Genomic DNA, 21,037 nt, shown 5'->3' with positions numbered 1-21,037 from the left:
TTATCCGACAGTTACCATAGGAACAGCGCCTATCGGCCAATCAAAATCATGGAAAGATGTCAGAGCTGACAACTTGTCGGATGAAAATATTGATGAAACGCTCCCAAGCTTAGGACTCTTTCTAGGCAAGAGAAGGCTGTTACCCATGTAATCACTCTAAAATCAAGCTGCCATCAAAATATTTCCATTTTGAGATACAAGGTTTTAACGGCCCAGAGACGACATGTATTTGTCCTTGTGGCGAGGGATGAGACCAACTAGGAAGTAAACAAAATGGTCCGTATTCTGTAGTCGGGTTTAACTCTGTGATAAAATTATGGGGAGCCAAAAACTAAAAAATTCTGCTTATATTGTATATTTCTTGAATTTACTATTTTGTTTCCCTTTGCTTTCATAATGAAGAAAATATTTCAGTTATCCTTCTGAGACGGTTATAAATGATTTAAGTGTCATAAGAGCTAATGGATTGAACTTGTACTAATTGATATTTGTGCCCCAATTGGCTGTCCATAGTTAAACCACAACTTTAAACCATGGTTTGATTTAAACCAGAGTTCAGAATACGGGCCTATGGTTGGAGACCAAAAGGCAATGTACACTATGTACGAGCAAGGAGATATACGAGCACTTAGGATTACATGTTAAGGTACCTAATAATGGCAAGTCCAATTGCTCACAGCAAGTAAACAAGTTCTAGCTTAATTCTATAATTTCTGGAATTTATACCGGAATTGAGAATTAGTTTTTATTTGATAGAAAATATTAGTTTTCAGTTCAATGCTTTGACAGTTAATAAATACTAAATCGAACTGGATTAGTGCATAGGTGGATTAATATCTGTAAATAAACTATATCATTATTGCAAAATGTCAACTACTCAACTATAATGCAATATTAAACCTGAAGTGCAAAATAATACACAGAACATGCTATTTTCTTTCAAATATAAACAACAAATGAATGGAGAAATATTAAAAGAAATGAATATCTCCCATGCTTTGAATTAGATTTTTCCCTAATCTTTATCTTTAAAAGTATCCATGATTTGAAGAATGCAGAACTCTTAGAAAATCATCCGCACAAAAATTTGAACAATATACATAATGGTACTTCTTTATAGTATATAGTAGTATATATTTCTCACAAAGTAATATTTTTCATCATGAATCCCAAAAGATCATATTTCCATTCATGAAATCTTTCCTGGTATTTTAAAAAATTACTTGCAGATATGTGAACATATACAACCTCGTAAAAATATAGCTGCACAAAAGTTTATAAAATATCAAAGGTGCTTCTTTCTAGTACAAAATGGCATGCATCAATGTTTCAAAATTTGCAAGGGAATAAGGGGACCCGAGTGCTGCTTCACAAAGAGTTACAAGTGTGACTGAAAATCAAACTTAAATTCCCTGCTGCATGCTGTCAAAACATATAATGCTATATAAAGACATGTACTTCTGCATAATCTCTCTCTTTTGTATCCATCTTCTACTAAGTTTGGAGAAAATTGGTAATGCAGAGACTTCCAAAGTTCTAAAAGGCATTGACTTTGACTCAGTTGTAGAGGAATTCATTAACTGCAGTGTAATTTAATCAATGACACTGCGTGTTAAACAGCATGTCTATGTTGGCGCTCATGCGTGACTTCATGTCGCACTTAACTCTTTGTGAAAGTAAAACAGCCTACAGATCTGTAGAATTAGAAGGAAGAGAATCCAGAAGAAAAGAGGATGAGTAACCTAGCAACGCATCACTGGTTGGTCCAACTCAGACAACGGGAGGCAAGCCGGCCTCATGTCAGTCATCCTTCTTACCCTCCAGCGGACGATGTCTGGGAGACAAGTCAGCTACTTCAACTTTGTTTTTCACCGGTCGTTGCCGTGGCGATAGATCAGTAGGAGCTTGAGCAGGCATCTTTTCATCATCAGAAGATGGCATCTCCATGTAGCGGGTGAACAAGGTTGCATATTCTGGTTTCTTCATGGCGTAAGCTTTGAATTCATCTGGCAGTGAAACAAATTGGAGATTAATTGATGGTTTTGGTGTTGGTGAAGTCTTGTTGAAGATCATTTAAGGGCATTGAAAATGATTGTAAAGCAGTGACATAGTATGTGCAAACCCTTATGTGTATGTGCATACATTGTAATTTAGTGCATTGCACTGATCTGGTGATGATGCAAATTAGAGGATATTAGCAAGTTTTTGCAATAGTGACAGGAACAGAGAATCCATCACATTGCGGTAACTCCCTATTATTGGTAATTTTAGAGGTGATGGTTTGGCGAAAATCAGATTGAAATCTGCTTAAAGGGGAATCCAACCCAAATAAAAACTTGTTTTTATAAGGAAAAGAAAAATCAGACAAGTTGATAGGTGAAAGTTTGAACAATATTGGACAAACAAAAAGAAAGATATGAATCTTTAAAAGTTGTAAATATTGGTAATCACTATACCCATGGAGACTTCAAATTGGCCGCATATGGGATGTCATAGTGATGTAAGGCAAGGACTACTCTTCCATGTACTCCAATACATATTATGGCTAAAATGTCATTTTTCACAAAAGTTTTATTTCAAATTATATTTTTCTTTCATGAGGACATAAAACAATATACTACATGGGTTATATTTAGATTACTGCCCCAGGGGAATGGGTACTTAGGAGAAAACCACAAATCCCTGATAATAAAGTACATGGCCTATGGGAAAGTTGTCCTTGCCCCTTGTCATAATTTACTTACCCAGTTGCCAATTTGAAATCTACATAGTATTAGTGATCTCAATTTTAAAGCAGCTATAACTTTCTTATTGCTTGTCCAATTTCTTTCAAACTTTCACCATTCTGTTTAATTTATTTTTCTCCTTCCCAACACAACATTTTATGGCCAAGGCTGGATTCCCCTTTAAATCAGAATATGATGGCATCGCATTTAGCAATTTACGCAATCCCTTACAGTATATGTCTTTACTGTCATGAGTGACATAAACATGCAATTGTAGAATCAATTTCACACACTAGTTCAGCAGGTCACTTGAATCATGAATAACATGTAAATTTTGAGGAGCATAGACTATCTCACCATACGTGACATGCTCAATGCCCCTTGTATCAATCTCCTTGTAGAGTCTGTCTGTCTCCTCTCGTTCCATCCCAAATGCGTTGTCAAGAATTTGGTATAGATCTTCTGGACTGATGTACTCCTTTTCTCCTCCAAACATCTGAAACACAATAACAATGTAAGGCATAGAAATCATCTAGATTATTGGATTAATAATAACAATAAACACGAGTGGGTCAAATTGGTTAATGTATGTGTGTGCATTTTGGGAATTTCCAGACTTGTGATTTTCAGGCCTCACCTTGAATATCCAAAGTTGATACATAATGGCTAGGCCTTAAATTTCAATATTTTGAGGGCACGGTCTGTCTGTCTCTTGGGCATAAGGAGGAAGAGAGAAAGAGGCACAAAAAAAAAACATGCGAGTCCAGTGAAAGGTGCATTATGTAATGTCCATAGAGCAGCCATTGTCATGGCCTTCTGATGAGTGACTTTACCCCAGAAATTGCCCCAAGAACCCTGAAATACTCAAAAAAGGTCCCCTGAAATACCACTGGAGTCCAATGTATACTGTGAAACAATGCAGCAAACTTTTGGCTGGTGAGCTTATTAAGTGGCCCCCCCACTAAAAAAAAAAAAATTCCCCCGAGGCTGACCTGTTATAATCTTGTCTTATTTTCATGTCAAATCATGCAACATTTTCATTATGAAAATTTATGGTAACAAGCTCGATTTGCAGTAACTTTACTTTACCTTGAAAGCCATCCGGATGGTATCTTCTGTGTTTGCAGGTTGACTAATGAGGGCACATCCAATCACATACTCTCTGAAATCTATCTTGCCACTACCGTCCTACAGAAACAAAAGATGTCATTTTATCATATTGAATGAAAATCTCACTAGCTAGGGCACTGATAAGAATTATGCGCAATGGGTACCTCTGGAACAGTTGTAACATGACGTACTAACCTGTTGAGTGTTTGCAATGTTTCAAAGGTAATGAGATCATGAGGTGAACCATGCTCATCTCAAACCTAGGACCGATCACATACTTGCCAACATTTGAAATCTAAAAAGAGGGACAAATTTGGCCGGGCGGCCCCCTGGACCCCCGGCCGGCCGGGGGTTCAGGGGGCCGCTTAGCTTAGGCTCCCGACTTGGTTCAGGGGCAGCGCCCCAATTGGGGCCTCAAGGGGGCGTTGCCCCCTTGAGGCTGAAAGAAAAATAGCACTATGGAGGGCCATTAGATGCTTAAAATGATACCAGAATCACATAATATATATATTAATAGACACTCTACACACATGCCCCAGTTCTGTAGTTCAGTATCCATGATCTTGAAAATATTCTCCCCTGTTGATCTGTCAGAGCACTGTTGCAGTGACAAAAGTTTACATGCTACCTGACCAATATTATCGTCATAAGTTTTCAGGAGTATTGGGTACAGTTTCACGGCTCCTTGATCGGTACTGCCATCTGTAGTCTGTAAGGCTGATGCTTGACTTTACTGACCAAAGCTTTCGCATAGCTGTCTGCTAGGGTACAAAGGATGTTACTTGTTTTTGTCCGAGCAGCACTGTAACCCTTAGCAATTTTTGAGTCGGGAAAAACTTGTCTGATTCTGAACAAATCACCAGCATGCCATGGTCAGAAACATCAATGTTATGTTCCACGAACTTCCACCAAAAAATCAGTAAATCTTACCTCGGCTCCAATGACAGAGGTATCCTCTTTGGGCATAAAGGAAGATATTTTGGACATGCGAGTCGCATCGAGATCCGCCTTTTCATTGTCGATGTGTTTTTTCTTCTCGGCGTGCCTTCTTATATCATTAGCTCCTCCACTTGAGTCGAGATTTCAATTTTATGTCCTGCCGGCAACACATGCAAAATGCAAATTCAACGCCTTTCGTGCTTGGCTTTATGACATGAAATCGTTGTTTGTACTCCCCTTTAAATTTCTGCAACCGTTTTCCACTCATTTTGATCAAATCCTCTCTAGTTTTGCGAAATAATCCTGTTAAATCCACGATCGTCGCATACCCCGTGAACAGCTCAGCAAGCGTTAATACATGTCCCACATATAGAGATCGGTGCTGTGCATACATGCATTGTGCACAAGTACATGGGCACTCCGCATCGCATGCAAACAAACCACGTTTTCGCCACTTGTTCACTGCTACCATCTGGCCTGTGGAGAATCTACAGGTAGGACTATGGTATGCCAATGCTGTATAGAGCACACACTTTAAAAATCATTAAAATATCACTTTTGTGACCAAAATTACTAATTTCCATATAGTTTTAATTTATTTATCATTAGTAATGTGGGAATAATTTTTGTATTCACCAGAGCGCTCAAAAACTTGAATTTTGGGCATATTTTTGTGTACGCCCTCTATTGGTGGAAAGTAATATGGCAAGAAAATTTTCATTTTTTGATCTCTATTTTTAATTAAGAAAAAATGATATAAAGAATCAAATTTAAATAAGAGCCAAGCGGTATGAATTAACAGGTCTAATGGAAACTGTCAGTGTAAAAAAATCAAGCATTTGCCCCAAAGAAAAAGAGAAAATAAGCCAAACATTGCCACCTTTATTTTGTCACACATGGAGATATAACTGAGAACAAGGTTATATTATAACCTTGTTCATTGAATGAGTGGTTTTCGCAGTCTAGTCAGTCGCATGTGTACACCGGTCACACAGCGGAAAATCGACTTGGGAGAGCGATCGAAACTTGACATACCGTACACATGACCGTACATGTACCATCGGTCAGTGTCGTTGGTGGGTCTGTAACATTACGTGTATCGATAGCTCAAACCCGGAAGTCATAGACAATACTGTACATTTCGTAATATTGAACACGCGCAAACACTTTTTTCTCTTGTTTTCTTTATTGATTTTTTTTTGTCTAGGCTCAAAAATCGGAACATTCCGATTTTTCTGCTCTACAAAATTTTAAAAACGGGACAATTCCGATAAAAACGGGACAGTTGGCAAGTATGCGATCATGACCAATCTTTTTTATAAGACTCACTTTGTTATGTCATGAAAGGGAATGATACAAATGTTTTTATTTTAGGCATTAAATCCTTAGTATTTACATGTATTAAAATCAACAAGCAACACAAAAATTTTGCTGCTATTAATGTAATAATTTTATTTTAATTAAATGGAAAATGATTGGAAAATAATTTAAGAAAAATCAACACAATATAGATTTCATGCAATAGTATAAATAAAAAATAGATATACTTTAAAAAGTAATTATTTAAATTATACTTTCTTCAAATATCAGAATATTTTCAGCTCGCTTCATGCACTTCTTATTCCACTCATTCATAAATTTGTTCAAAGTTTTTGTACAGCTCTATGACAACCTCACCGCCCCCCCCCCCCCCTGATATGTTATTACCCATCTACTACTGCTTTGTTCCTTACCCTGTCATACACATCAAAGACCTCTTGAAGGGAAGGTGATACAGGCACATTGAGATGCTTCGCAAAGTCTTCTATGGTGATGTAGCCTCCCGAGCTAGCTATTTCAGCGTAGTTAGTCAGATGTGTTCGCAGGCTCTCCAGTTTGAACCTGCAGTCATATCAACAGTTTTAAGAAAAATACTTTCAGGGACCTAGCTTTTCATGAAGCAATTATATTGCAAATTTCACTGATGAATGTTGTTATAAGCTACTGACAACTTGCATATGATTGGCTGAGAGAATATATGTTGGGGGAAGATTACCTGACAGCTAAAAAACTAAGGATAAATGCTTGTTAGTATGCACCCAGGAGTGATGGCTTAAGATCCTCTCTGATAGACTGGATAGACTAGTTAAGTTTTGAAATTTTTGGCTTCCCATAATTTAACACAGAGTTAGACCATGGACTAAGTTAAACTTGACTTTAGAATACAGGCAGAAGGGTAAGGATTTTTGTTCAGAATATAATGAGGATTTAGTTACATGTAGAAATATTGAGAGTTAATCATATAGTCATACCCCCCACCTGCCCCCCCCCCCAAAAAAAAAGGATGATTTATGAACTATGAAACAATATTCTCACCCAAGTTTGGAGAGTAACTTGTGGAACTCCACAACTCCTACCTCACCGGGTAGTCCCATGGCTTTAGCCTCCTCCATCAGACGGGTGTCTTCATAAGTATGGTCTGTTACAGGAACATTGTAAGCCCTGATGATAAGAGGTACAGGAAAATACAGGAATAGCATTTTCATTTTGACAAACAACAATATGTAAAATATCAAAGAAAACACAATGAAAGTCATAATTTGAAGAGATTGAACAGGTAAATACAATAGCAAAGCAAGAGAAGTTTATATATCACACATAGAGTGATTTTGATATTTTTATGGCCAGGGGCACTTTTCTATATATCAGCACAAATGGGGAAATTTAAAAGGGCACACAAAGCTGTGAACATTAGGATGTGAATAAGGCCAGTCAATAGGCCACTGTGGCCCAGTGGATTAGTCTACAGACTTTGAAACAGACGGTTGTGGGTTCCAATCCACAGCTTTTGGAGTAATTTCCTAAAGCAAGAAATTGATTCACGATCTGCTGCACTCAACCCAGGTGAGGTAAATAGGTACCAACAGGAAGGAACTCCTTAAAAAGCTGTGAACATCAGGACCTGTAGCCTTGCTTAGCCAGGGTAATATAGGGGTATCATGAGCACCTATCAAGGTGGATAAGTGCACTATAAAAATACCCTACATTATTATTATCATTATCATCCTCATCATTATTACAGATGCATGGACATTATTACAACTTACTTTGCCATGACAGCACGGACATTTCGGGCGTATAGCTTTGCATCTTGCTTCTCCCTGTCGCTTGGGTTGTAGACTGGAAGGAACTCCAGTTCTAGATTATTGGACAGGTTACAGAGAGAAAGCCAGAAGACGGACAAGCCACTGGGTCCTTCAAATGTCCATGGGAATGTATTGAGTTTGTTATTGTAGCGCAAGAGAACCGGCTGGACAGGAACGCCGGGGAAGAAGGCACCTGAGAAAATATGAAATAACGGATTGCACGTCCTGCAAGGTTAATTAAAGTATAACCATTTCCATGATCCATCCTGGTGGGTGTTTCATAAAGCTGTCCGTAAGATACGAATGACTTTACGAACGACTGGTGGTCCTTTCTTGTGCTGTGTGATATCCCTATGTAATTGAGTTATGACCTAAGAACATGTTCCAGTCGTGCGTAATGTCGTTCGTAACTTTACGAACAGCTTTATGAAACACCCACCTGGGTCCCATAAGACATGAATTAGCCATTGATCATCGGTCAGATTTCTGTGATTGAATGCATTGGTTGCGTATGATCAATCAAACAAATAAGCTAAAAAGTGAACAGAAATTACACATTTTCTCCAAAAATCACGTGGCAAACATATATTTTCCTCACATACAAATATTTTGCTGGTCAGTTTAATAGATTATTATGTTCAAACTCATAAATACCACAACTGACATCTATATTTAGAAGAAATTTCTAGAATGGTCATTGGTATTCACCTCCTTTGAATGTGATGAAGCACTGTCCATTGGTTACTGTACCCTCGGGGAAGATAGCAATCTGAGGCCACTGACTCCCTGGCTGAGCTCTCCGCTTGATCTCCGCTATGGTCTTAGATCTCGAGTCTGGGTCTTTCCTTGACACCATCACTGGTTGCAGGAATTTAGCTAAAGCTGGGAAAGAAAAAAGATGGAGATTACAGTACTACAGCCTGCGAACAGAAAACACAAGCTTGACCAGCCACCACAAAACCAACAATAAAACGTCCACGAGATATTAAATGAGCTTGAAAAAGTAAATCCTAAGCTTTAAAATGGTATGTAGCTTGTTGAAACTGATCAACAATAACTCACATTAGTATTCATTGAATGTACAAGAAATAAGAAAAAAATTGGAAAGAATACAAAGTTTTGAGGTCAGGGTTCACTCAAGCATCAAATGAGCACACTGTGCAATCTTGTTGAAACTTCCAAGCGCTCATAAAATATGGAATAGATATCTTATATTTAACTTTAAAACTTTGAATTTTGACAGTATGAGGAAGAATAATTGTTCTTTTAGATCAGCTAATTTTCTGATTTTAACTTTTCAAAGACCAAATTCCTGTTTTAGCTTTTTATAGGGAACCTTCCCTTGCGACTAATTAATCGTTGGTTTTGGCTGGCTGGTTACAGTTCAACTAAAAGGAGTGATATCAAGCGTACATTTAGTTCTACATCATCTCATAAATAATAAGACTGCATTTTATAGGAGATAGAATGACAGAAACAATAACATTGCAAGAGTCCTAATCATATGGTTCAATGTATACATCGTAGCCAGTAGAGTCCTAATCCTTCCCTAATCAATACAAATTAACAGAAAATTATAAATCCCTCTCATTTTCGACCAAAGCGTAACTAATGTGTTTCCATTCAAATATGAACCATTAAATACACTTCATGATGATTTACAGAAATAGGTTCATGGATAGCATTTCCTGCACCTATCATGTGACGGTGCTGCCAATTAGGTTTGAAATCTAGAATTGGTTTTCATCTACATGTACAAGGAAGTAGTGCCAGTTAGCTTTAAAATTCAGAGTTTAATTTCATACACAGGGAAGTAAACAAACTCTAAATTTAAAACCTAACCATCAACGCTATCAACTTACATTATGTAAAACAAAGTAAATCAGTCAGCTTTATTTAGAAAAATATAACGTAACAAAATAATGTGAGATATAAAAGTAAATAAAATTATATATGAAATGAAACCTAGAAATTGTAATAATTCAAGATTAAAGTAGCGACTCACATTTTGAGTACCAATGTGGCTTACATTTTAAATACCGGTAGCCTCAATACCTTGCATCACATTTGCTATACAGTGGCCGTTTGGCGAGTCAAAAACAGCCGTTTTATTAATTTAATTCAAACCACCTATATGTAGTTGGTACAAAATAGTTAGAAGGGCTCTTTTTGACTAGCTGTAGAGCAAATGTGACCGAGGTATTAATGGGTAAAGTTATTTTCTTTTCTGTGGTCAACTTGTATTTGACTACTTACTTCCAATAACAGGTATCTCTGCATTTTCCTGCCTGGACACAGCCCCAGGGAGACCCGTCATAAAGAATGCAAAGACGTCAAAGAACGAGATATGAGGGGCTATGACCAGGATGCATGCTTCATCCCTTGGTGCCCTTTGTCCTTTGACCTTCACTGAGTGGAATCCAAGACAAAACATCTGGCACCTGGCAATGGCTAATATGGGTGCACGCAATGCCCTGTGGATTAAAAGTTACAAAAAAATATATATTGCTGTCTATTCTGAATAAATGAAACTGTCTATTCTGAAGGGGAAAAATGACTGGAAAAACAAATGGACATGAAAGAGGGTGGTTTCAGGAATAACGTAGACTAAATAAATAGTATCTAGTATTAAGTATTATAACTTGTATTATGCACTCTGGCTCCTAAAGATAAGAATACATGAATTGATAGATTAATTGTAAACTACACATATGATCCTACTGAAGTCAGATTTTGAACTATTTTCATCAAACTGCACATGGGCTTTAAAATCAGGGCTACATATCACAAAGGTTTGTAATAAAATGCTGAATACCAATGACCAATCAAGATCATTGCTGTATCCCATCTTGCTCAAAACACTGACCATGAACCAATTAGGATTGTTGTTTCACACTTCCAAACCTTTGTACAACCAAATATTGATTTCTATTTCAGAACAACTCTTTTAACATGCCAGTTTTAGGTAATGCCCACTTAGCTGCCAACTGACAACAGCAGCTAATACATATATATATATTTTTTTCAAATCAAGCACACTTCTGTGATTCGGGAAAATACAATTCAGTTCTCTCACTTTCTCCATCCTGTGAGTGGCTGGTCTCTCTCCTCCCTAGTCATCCCAGCTACAGCAATAGCACAGACTACCCAGGCAGGAAGGAGAAGAATGATGAATGCCAGCAGACGGATTGGTGCTATCGTGATTGACATGATGGCAATCTATTGTGAGACAAATAATGCAAGAAAAAAATGAAACAAAAGAAAGAGTACTATGCGCATGACATGGCTAACTCTCCTGCTCTACAGTGTACAACTCCAATCACCAACTCAAGCCAACCTTCTCTGATCTGTCTCCCCAAGAACTCAAGTTTCTCAACATACTAACTACATGTACTCAAGACATCAAACTTTGAAAACGACTGCAGAATAATCATTCACAAAACACATCATTCAATAAAATAATATGTTCATTGACCCAAAATGATATTTGACCTTGATCGTTTGACCGAAGACTTGTTCAAGACGATCAGTGATACTTGAAAATACTTATGTCCATATTTCATGAACTAAATCCATAAACTTTCTAAGTTATGATGGCAATTTAACAAATACATGTACCTCCAACACGGCCAAAGTTCATTGACCTTGGTTATGTGACCTGAACTCACACAGGAAGTTCAATGATGCTTGTTTATTATAGTTTCATGATCTAAATCCATATACTTTACCAGTTATGATATTTGAAAAACTTAACCTTGATTAAGATTTCCATTTGATTCCCCCCCCCAAAAAAAAAAATAATGTAAATTCATTAACCCGAAATGACCTTGACCTTTGTCATGTGACCTGAAACTCACAAAGGATGTCCAGTGATACTTCATTACCCTTATTCCAAGTTTCATGAACCAGATCAATAAACTTTCAATGTTATGATGGAAATCAACAAATACTGTACCCCCAACATGGCCAAATTTTCAATGACCCTAAATGACCTTTGGCCTTGTTAATGTGACCTAAAACTCAGGCAGGATGTTTAGTAATACTTGATTACCCTATTAACACTATTTGGATATGATAAAGAGTCATGTTGCAGCTGGAAGTACCTCGTCTTCTGTATCACTGCATTGAACCAAATGCACTAAACTTCTAACAAATGTTGCTGATAAATCAAGGAGGAGACTAAAGTAGGTATGTCAGGGAAACCATTTTCCTTGAACATGAATAAGAGTACTGATGTACCTGGAACAAAAGTCTTGGCTGTCATAGTGCATTACTTCAGTGAAAAGAATATGAAAGTATGGATTGCACTTCTTGGGTTTCAGGAGATATAAGAACACACGGAGAGCAGCTATTCAAATCCTTCAAGAACATTCTTGAAGAATACAACCTGGAAGCTATCTTTAGGCTCTGTGTGGGATTAGCGACTGAAGAAGCATCAAACATGACTTGGGAACACAACAGTCTTTGGAGCAGAGTGATGGCAGAAGCTCCAAACTACATGTACATACTGCTGAAGTGTATGAGTCACTCAATTGCCCTTTGTATCCAGAAAGCATTCGAAGCATTACCATCCAAAATTGGATTCATGTTGAGTGAAGTGCCAAGCTATTTTAGCCACAGTCATCTAAGAAGGGAGGCCTACAAATCACTGTGCAAGGCATTCTGTGATGAGCAGATGGATGCTGAAGATGAACTTCCAACAAAAAAGATGCCATTCAAAAAAAAGTCTACTACTACATGTAGCTGGCTTGTGAGGGGTGAAACTGTCAAGAGAATCCTGCACCAAATATCTGAAAGAGAGTGTGTATGACAAAGCTGGTGAGAAACGCCCTGTGAGTCTTGTAGACTTTGGTCAACAGTTTACAGCAGAGGGAGTAAGACCCCAACGAGAACGCTCTGTGCAGGCTTTAGGCAAGCTAAACCCCGTACTATTGGTGGGGCTAATGGCAATTTAGCCCCACCTACGGGGTTACGGGGTTAAGGAAATTTTAGCCTGTGTAAAAAGGGTATAAGTAACAGTCATTTAGTTTTTCTTGATGACGATAAAACGCCTTACAAACGTAACGCATTGGTGAATCTATACTAGTAACTATAGCAAATGCTAATCTCCCGCTGTTGGGTAGATCTAGATATTCATACTCTACTATTTTTATGAAATAGTTTTATACTCTTTTAGTGCTTTGACTGTTTGATGTTTTTTAAAGAGTAGGAGCCCTACTACATATTTTTTAAGGTGTTAAAATAACTCCATTTGTGTAGAATAAGCTAGAATTAGTTTGTGAGAATAGTGATTTTTTGTGCAGTCTATGGAGGTCTGGTAAAGTTTGTGCAATATTACAGCAACTCAACTCGACTCAAACCTAACTCAAAATTCAAGTTACCACTGGATAAATATGATTGTTTTTTATTTACTCATTAAAATTGTACTTATCAATGGATAAAATCTGCACTGTTTGCCATAGAGTAGGGACCAAGACAAGGAGATGGATAAATTGTAGTGAATGCCGCAAATGGAATCACACGAGTTGTTTAAAAAATCAACACTCATGAATATAAATTGATACTATCCGAGAAAAATTGGATATGTCCAGAATGTGTATCACCTTGCACTATATGTAACAAGCCTGTTAGATACGGCCAAAAGGCACTAGAATGTGACCGCTGTATTAGATGGACTCACATTGATTGTTGTGATGTCACCGAATCAGACTATGACAAGTATGTAACAATAGATAACTTTGAATGGGTGTGTCCAGAGTGTGAAGTTTTCAACTTCACAGACTCTTTTTTTGACAATAGCTCAAATTCAACAGCAACGTTTGATGATAGTGATGATAGTTCAAAAAATAGTATGGACGAAACAAAGTCTTATTCCAAAAAGAAGTCATCAACTAATAAACTACATTGCCTCTGTATAAATTTTCAAAGTATCAAGAATAAAAAAGCAGAATGGGAAACACTGATACATATGTACCAGCCAGATGTTGTGTTTGGTACTGAAACATGGCTGAGTCCTTCAGTGTTAGATGCTGAATTCTTGCCTAGTGGTTATACAGTGCATAGAAAGGACAGAGAAAGCGATGCCCATGGTGGCGTTTTCCTCATGCACAAAACCAATTTGCCAATTGTGAGAAGATTTGACTTGGAGAAAGGATCAGAAATTATATGGTGCCAACTTAACCTAATACATAGAAGACCAATTTTATTGGCTACGGTCTATAAACCTAAACACAATGATATGACTACTGTGTACTCTCTTAAAGAATCACTTGACTTGATAAATGCTCATGTTTAGCCTTATGATGTCATTATCCAAGGAGATTTTAACCACAGTAACATTGACTGGAATTGTATTGCAAACAAGTTCAGCCTCAAAAGAAACTGCTGAAGCATTATTAGACGTTACAATTAGCAATGGCTTAGAACATTTAGTAAATAGCCCAACAAGGGAAAACAATATATTAGACCTCTTCTTTTCAAATAACATTGCTGTCGTCCAAGACGTAAATGTCATTGCAGGGCTTAGTGATCATGATATAGTAGAATCAAGTATCAATGTTAAACTAAGAAGGAATTGTGCCTGAGTCATATTGATTATTTTGAAAACCGGTGTTCGACAGCTCTAATTTGATCGAACATCGATGCATCGAATATTGAAGGCGGGGAAAGTTTAGTCATTTGTTTTTGCGTCGATGCGATGCGCTTTGCATATATGCACTACGCACTGACGGTATGCGCTGGCGTTGGCCGGGTGAGCGTTGCACAAGCAGATGACAGCGAAGTTCGTTTGTTATTTTCCATGATCACAAAACACACAAAAAAAGGCCGGGGACCAAAGCAGAACTCTTCCCAAAATATCTTTAACAATGATATTTGCAGATGACAACATATAAGTTTAAAATGAAACAATAATAAAGACATGAATCACGCAGAGTCGATCCGAATGATTTTCGGTCAACTAGCATTCGCGGTCCATTCACCAGCCCCGTCCGCAGCTCCGTACACTCACTCTACCGAAACGACAGGCGTGCTTGACGTCAGTGCCAGCAAACAAGTGCAATCAACGGAGAGCACTGTAACTTGCCTGAGAATGTGTAGTTGGATCCAACATGAGCTCCAAATAAATTTATGGGAATAAATACGTAATTTTCTCTGGATGGTCACTTGAATTGCTATTCAATGCTGATATTACGATTGTGAGGAAAGATTGTGGAATATGAGTTATGACGATGTTCGAGAATTAATCCTGATAATGACAATCCAGTTTTTTAGATGCAATTAAGCATGCGATCAAAATAAATACGAATGTTTCGAATCGAGCCCTAAGGCTAAATTCATCTAAACTATTACGATTTAACAAGATTTTATGGTCATACTAAGAATATTGACGATGTCAGCAAAGTATGTTATGTTCATATGGAAGAATTAATACTGGCCGGATTATTTCTATTGTTATTCCATCTCTGGACGTCTCCTCCAAGCTCCGAGAAAATAAGCACAATGCGCATGCGTGTTCGATGACGTATGACATATTTTCCCATTCATGAAATCAGAGCCCAAAGTTGGGCACAAACTAGCTTCAAATTGATGGGAAAAAAAAATCAAACGCAATTTTCTCTGTTTTGTCATGTAAAATGTTATTATATGGTGTTATTACGAACTTGAACAGAGTTTTTGCATGTAGACAATGTTCGAGAATCAATCCTGATGATGATTATTTTTTTTAGACAAGTGCACTAGCTCGAAGTCAAGTCGATCGTCATGAGATGTCCACCATTGAAAATTGAAACGAAATACAAACGTTTCACATCAAGCTCTAAATTCATATTAATGATTATCATATGCAAATTATTGTTAAATATTACGATTAAATAATGTTCTATGGTCAATGGTCATGCTATTAATATTGTTCATGAAAGCAAGATTTATTTTACGTTGATCGCGTCAATTTCCGGCCATTTTCTGGTTTGATTAAAGAACAGTACTGCGCATGCACGATCGATGGCCATGACTTAATTCCATATCCATTCATGAATTCATCGTGCATAAATTATCTCGGCACGAGCAGACGAGTAAGACTCTAACTATGATCAAAATAAACTTCAAATTAATGGTGAATAGCATCATAATTACTCAATCGGTTTCATTTTGGGGGCAATAGATATCAAGTAAGTAGTAGTAAAGTTGGACATTACTGATATTTCGATGATTGATTGTGTAAACCAAACGAATCGGCCGGCCGACTTATTTTCTTTTTTTTTCGATGCACCGATTTTGCAAAATCTGCACCGGTGTTCGATGACATCGATCGAACACCAATTTTAAAATCGATTTGACTCAGGCTAATGAAAACCTAAACGAGAAATTTTCCAAAGGCAGAAAGCTGATGAGGAAAGAATTAAAGAATAAACAAGTTTTGTGAGAGGTACAGGGAAAGTTTTACGAACTGCTCAACGCAGGATAAATGGGATAAGGTAGAAAAAGAACTGAAATCCATAATGAAGGACCATGTACCAGTAAAGTTGGCTTCAAATAGACGAAATTTACCATGGTTCACAAGAACACACAGGAGAATGTGTAGAACAAAACAAAGATTGTATAATAAAGCAAAGAGATCTGGTCTGCCCAAAGATTGGGATATTTTCAAAAAGTTTTGCAATGTAATTAGAAAAGAATTAAATAAATCTAAATCAGAGTATATAACAGACAATTTACTGATGTCATTAAAAGAAAATCCAAAGGTTTTTTGGTCTAAATTTGCAAAATTAAGGAAAGAAAGTACTGGTATTGATGACTTCCTAGTCAATAATAAGATAATTAGTGCTGATAAAGAGAAAGCTGTGCTTCTTAGCAAGGTATTTGTAAGCAACTTCACAAAAGAAGATGTAACAAATGTACCACTAATCTCTACTCAAATACCGAAAATACGAAAACTTGTTATTAGTGAATCTGGCGTACTTAAACAACTACAGAACATTGATCCTAACAAGGCATCTGGACCAGATGACCTTCCTCCGTGGCTCATTAAAATGGTAGCAAATTAAATAACCCCAATTTTAACCGATATATATCAGACCTCAATAAATGAGGGTTATGTACCTTTACAGTGGAAAAGGGCCAATATTTGTCCTATCTTTAAAAAGGGGGACAAGTCAGATCCAAATAATTATAGAGGAGTATCATTGACTTGTATTGCTTGTAAGATCCCTGAACACATTGTACACTCTCATATTATGAAGCATTTGGAAATGCATGAAATCTTGGTTGACAACCAACATGGTTTTAGAGCAAAACGTTCTACTACCACCCAGTTAGTACTTACTATCCATGACATAACAAATGCTCTCGAGAAAGGAAAGTCTGTAAATGTAGCTTTCCTAGATTTTGCCAAAGCGTTCGATAAGGTACCACACGAACGACTACTGAGAAAACTACAATCATATGGCATTACTGGATCGCTCCTAAAGTGGGAAAGACAATTCCTCACAGGACGCTCCTATAAAGTCTTGGTCAATGGATCTCCCTCCGAGGAGTTGCCAGTGCTCTCAGGAGTGCCCCAGGGCACAGTTACCGGCCCACTAGATTTTCTATGTACATCAATGATCTACCTGATGGCCTCCTGTCAACGACAGGCTGTTCGCCGATGATTGTGTCATTTACACTTCTGGCACAAATTCTAATGACTTTCACATCCTCCAAGACGATCTGTCAAAACTAGAGGAGTGGCAGAATAAATGGGCCATGTCCTTCAATCCAGCCAAATGTGTCATCACGAAAATACCATCCAAGGCAGTACAGATTCCTACAGAAAGAGATTACACCTTCTGTGGCCAAAAACTACAAGAAGTGTCTACATGCTCTTACCTTGGTGTTGAAGTGGATAACAAGATGCGCTGGGACGCCCAGATCAAGAAAGTCTGCTCCAAAGCTTCCAGAGTACTCGGTTTCCTGAGAAGGAACTTTTGGTCTGCTCCCAAGGAAATAAAACAACTTTCCTACCAAACGTTGGTGAGACCAATCCTGGAATAAGCCTCCCCTGCATGGGATCCCCATTACAAGAAGGATACCCAGAAGATAGAAGCCATCCAGAGAAAGGCAGCTCGTTTCTGTACGGGGAACTACAGACGAACCAGTAGTGTCACTACCATGTTACGGGCCTTAGAATGGGACTCATTGGAAGACAGACGGAAATACAGTAGACTGAGCCTAATGTTCCAAATAATCAAAGGTCTTGTTGCCATCAACCCCAAAAAACTTCATCCAGCAAACCACCCGGCAGACTAGAGGAAATAGTATCAAGTAACTTCCAGCGTCTGCTAATCAAAAGGGATGCTCATAAATACAGCTTCTTTCCTCGAACTACGAAGGATTGGAATGAGTTAAACATCGACACAACATTGATAACCTCATTGGACTCTTTTAAATCCAAACTCTCAAAAACCCAGCAAGTGACCTAGTCTTGAGGACGCAATGATGATGATTTTTTTAGATATGTCATATATTTCTTCATCATTGACGTCTTGACACTCTCTCCATAGTGCCTTCAGCGAACGACCAAAACAAAGATGGATTCCCAAAAAAAATCCATCCTTTTAAACCGAAGTCAAGAGCATTCATTTAATTTTATTAATTCTTACACCTTCCTACGCCTAATGCGTAGGAAGGTTTTAAATATTACTATTTAAAAATGTAAAAAAATGAAGATTTCTTACCTAACTGATGCCGCGTAGACCCCTCGTTCCACATGTAAACAACGGAAATACAATAGCGTCGACCCTTGAACCGCTTATGTATGACGTACTTCCGGAAAGCAATGCCGTCTTAACGACATTGTGATCATAAATAATCTATATATATTGATATGAATTATTTATGATCACGAAATAAATTCTAATATTTGTGAAATAAGATTTTTTATCTCTAAATTGTTCGTTGAGACGGCATTGCTTTCCGGAAGTACGTCATACATAAGCGGTTCAAGGGTCGACGCTATTGTATTTCCGTTGTTTACATGTGGAACGAGGGGTCTACGCGGCATCAGTTAGGTAAGAAATCTTCATTTTTTTACATTTTTAAATAGTAATATTTAAAACCTTCCTACGCATTAGGCGTAGGAAGGTGTAAGAATTAATAAAATTAAATGAATGCTCTTGACTTCGGTTTAAAAGGATGGATTTTTTGGGGGAATCCATCTTTGTTTTGGTCGTTCGCTGAAGGCACTATGGAGAGAGTGTCAAGACGTCAATGATGAAGAAATATATGACATATCTAAAAAAATCATCATCATTGCGTCCTCAAGACTACAAGTGACCTGCTTACTTGGTGGTCTCACACATCAATAAAGTTGGCGGAGTAGGCCCTACAGCAAGTCTGCATATGCCAACTCAACCCAAGACAAGACAAGAACCTCAAGAAACTGAAAGTTCTCTCCTTCTACCCCAGTCTCGATCGGCCGTTTTGTTATGATTCACAACAAAAACGGCCGATTGAGAATGGGGAGGAGAGAACTTTTCAGTTTTTTGAGGTTTCAACTTTCAGTCTGTTGTTCCTCGACGTCAGGATTCTAGTTTCTACCACTCGTTAGACCTTCATCCATATAATCGTGGTAAGTGCGTAATTTCTGTTTTCACAATTTATCTTGCTAGATATTTTGACCATAATCTACCCTTGTCCCGTGAGTATGGGTAAATACACGGTGAGCTCCTGGGCGCCGGTCCGAATACTTCGCGGGCCGGCGCTCCCTGGGTTACTTAAATACTTACCCGCACGTAGTCCCATACATTCATTTTCAGGACATGCACGAATGGGTTTGGGATTTCTGCCACCATGAACGACTGTTCACGTTCCAGTCTTGGTCTTCCAACTGGCATCTTTGATGTCAATTTACCTCCGCTGTTGTTGTCTGTGATAAATGAATAGTAACGTATTTAAATCGAACACAAGTCAACAGTCAACATCCCAAAGTTTAGGTTGTTTCACGGTCGAATCATCAGCTGGAGTTAACGATATCGTAGGTACGGTATACGGTTCGAAATTCCGATCTTTTATACGGCCCCTGGATCCGGATATAAACAAACAACCCCGCAAATAAACGCAAACGTTAAACGTGAATGTTGGGGTCGACGCACTATTTGAGGACAGCCCTCAATGGACTTGGTCCCGAGTTTGATTTTTGTCATCATGTCATGGACCTACAACCGTAGGGGCGGATACAGGATTTCTATTTAAGGGGTGGGGGCACATTTTCCCCGAGGAATTTGACCCCCCCCCAAAAAAAAAAAAGGAAAAAAAAAGAAAAAAAAAGGTTTTTAACAAAAACTTAATGGTATTTCGTCCACAAAAAAATTGACAAGCAAAAAAAAAAGGTTTTCACCTTCGAAGGGGGGGGGGGGGGAGGCACACTTCTGTTTTAACGGTATTTTTAAATTATAACTGTTAATTGTGCCTCTTAAGGGGGGACACACCCCCCCCCCCCCCGGATATCCGTCAGTGCCTCAACAATGGCCATGGTTTCTTGAACGGTCTTGAAAGTTGGTGGAGTGCATGGGCTGTCTTTGACCATGTAAAAATATTACAAGTAGTGGATTTTTATGTTTATGTACACGTTTGCTGGCTGGAAAGGGTGGGGGCTGATTTTCCCTTTCTATGTTGTTTCCTTCAGGCTCCCCTGGGGATATAGACCCTGAACATATGAACTGTTGAGTTCTTGCTCCTCAAGTCGGCATATTCTAATGACCAATATAAGAATGTTAACGTACGTCGAGAGAGCTCAATATATATTTTTACAACATTAATCCCACAACTTTGCGAATATTTCATTGAAACGGTTTTAACTCAAACGTATTATACAATTACAAGGTTTTGATTCGAGTGAGAGTCTGCACGTAGAACCGTATTTTGTTTTGCCTGGGATCTGGATGCAGGGGTGGTGGGTCTGCAAAGTCATTTGATGGGCGGAACATGTGGTGCCAACTAAAAGAAGTAAATGTGAAGCGATACTTGAAACAGCGCGAACCAATTTTGAGGGGGTCAGACCATCCTGGAGCAAAATTTTGGGCGCGCAAAGTGGGTACTAAGTGTTTTTTTTTTCTCCGTATATGATATTGTCCCGGGATATTCAGCTAAAACTGTCTTAAA

General features: G+C 38.1%; 1 protein-coding gene across 1 annotated transcript; it reads right to left on the bottom strand.

Annotated features, from left to right (window-relative positions):
- Window positions 1-1,166: 1,166 nt before the first annotated feature.
- On the bottom strand, window positions 1,167-19,947 carry LOC121407312 (lysophosphatidylcholine acyltransferase 2-like). The gene is made up of 10 exons (XM_041598305.1): window positions 19,663-19,947; window positions 10,977-11,119; window positions 10,157-10,374; window positions 8,609-8,782; window positions 7,862-8,093; window positions 7,131-7,256; window positions 6,509-6,656; window positions 3,816-3,914; window positions 3,084-3,222; window positions 1,167-2,006 (listed from the first exon to the last, which is right to left on the bottom strand). The coding sequence occupies exons 1-10, from the start codon at window positions 19,768-19,770 to the stop codon at window positions 1,801-1,803; spliced, it is 1,593 nt and encodes a 530-aa protein (XP_041454239.1). The 5' UTR covers window positions 19,771-19,947; the 3' UTR covers window positions 1,167-1,800.
- Between the last annotated feature and the right edge of the window lie 1,090 nt (window positions 19,948-21,037).

Source organism: Lytechinus variegatus, chromosome 2 (assembly GCF_018143015.1).
Source record: "Lytechinus variegatus isolate NC3 chromosome 2, Lvar_3.0, whole genome shotgun sequence".
Lineage (NCBI taxonomy): Eukaryota > Metazoa > Echinodermata > Echinoidea > Temnopleuroida > Toxopneustidae > Lytechinus > Lytechinus variegatus.
This window is presented reverse-complemented; position numbering and strand designations above follow the sequence as displayed.

Excerpts from the sequence above, each read along its gene's own strand:
- LOC121407312 (XM_041598305.1), bottom strand. The coding sequence starts at position 19,770 with ATGCCAGTTGGAAGACCAAGACTGGAACGTGAACAGTCGTTCATGGTG. Across the intron at positions 6,657-7,130 it reads AAGTTACTCTCCAAACTTGG|GTTCAAACTGGAGAGCCTGC; the intron begins GTGAGAATATTG and ends ATATGACTGCAG. Across the intron at positions 3,915-6,508 it reads TCTTTGATGTGTATGACAGG|GACGGTAGTGGCAAGATAGA; the intron begins GTAAGGAACAAA and ends TTGTTTCTGTAG.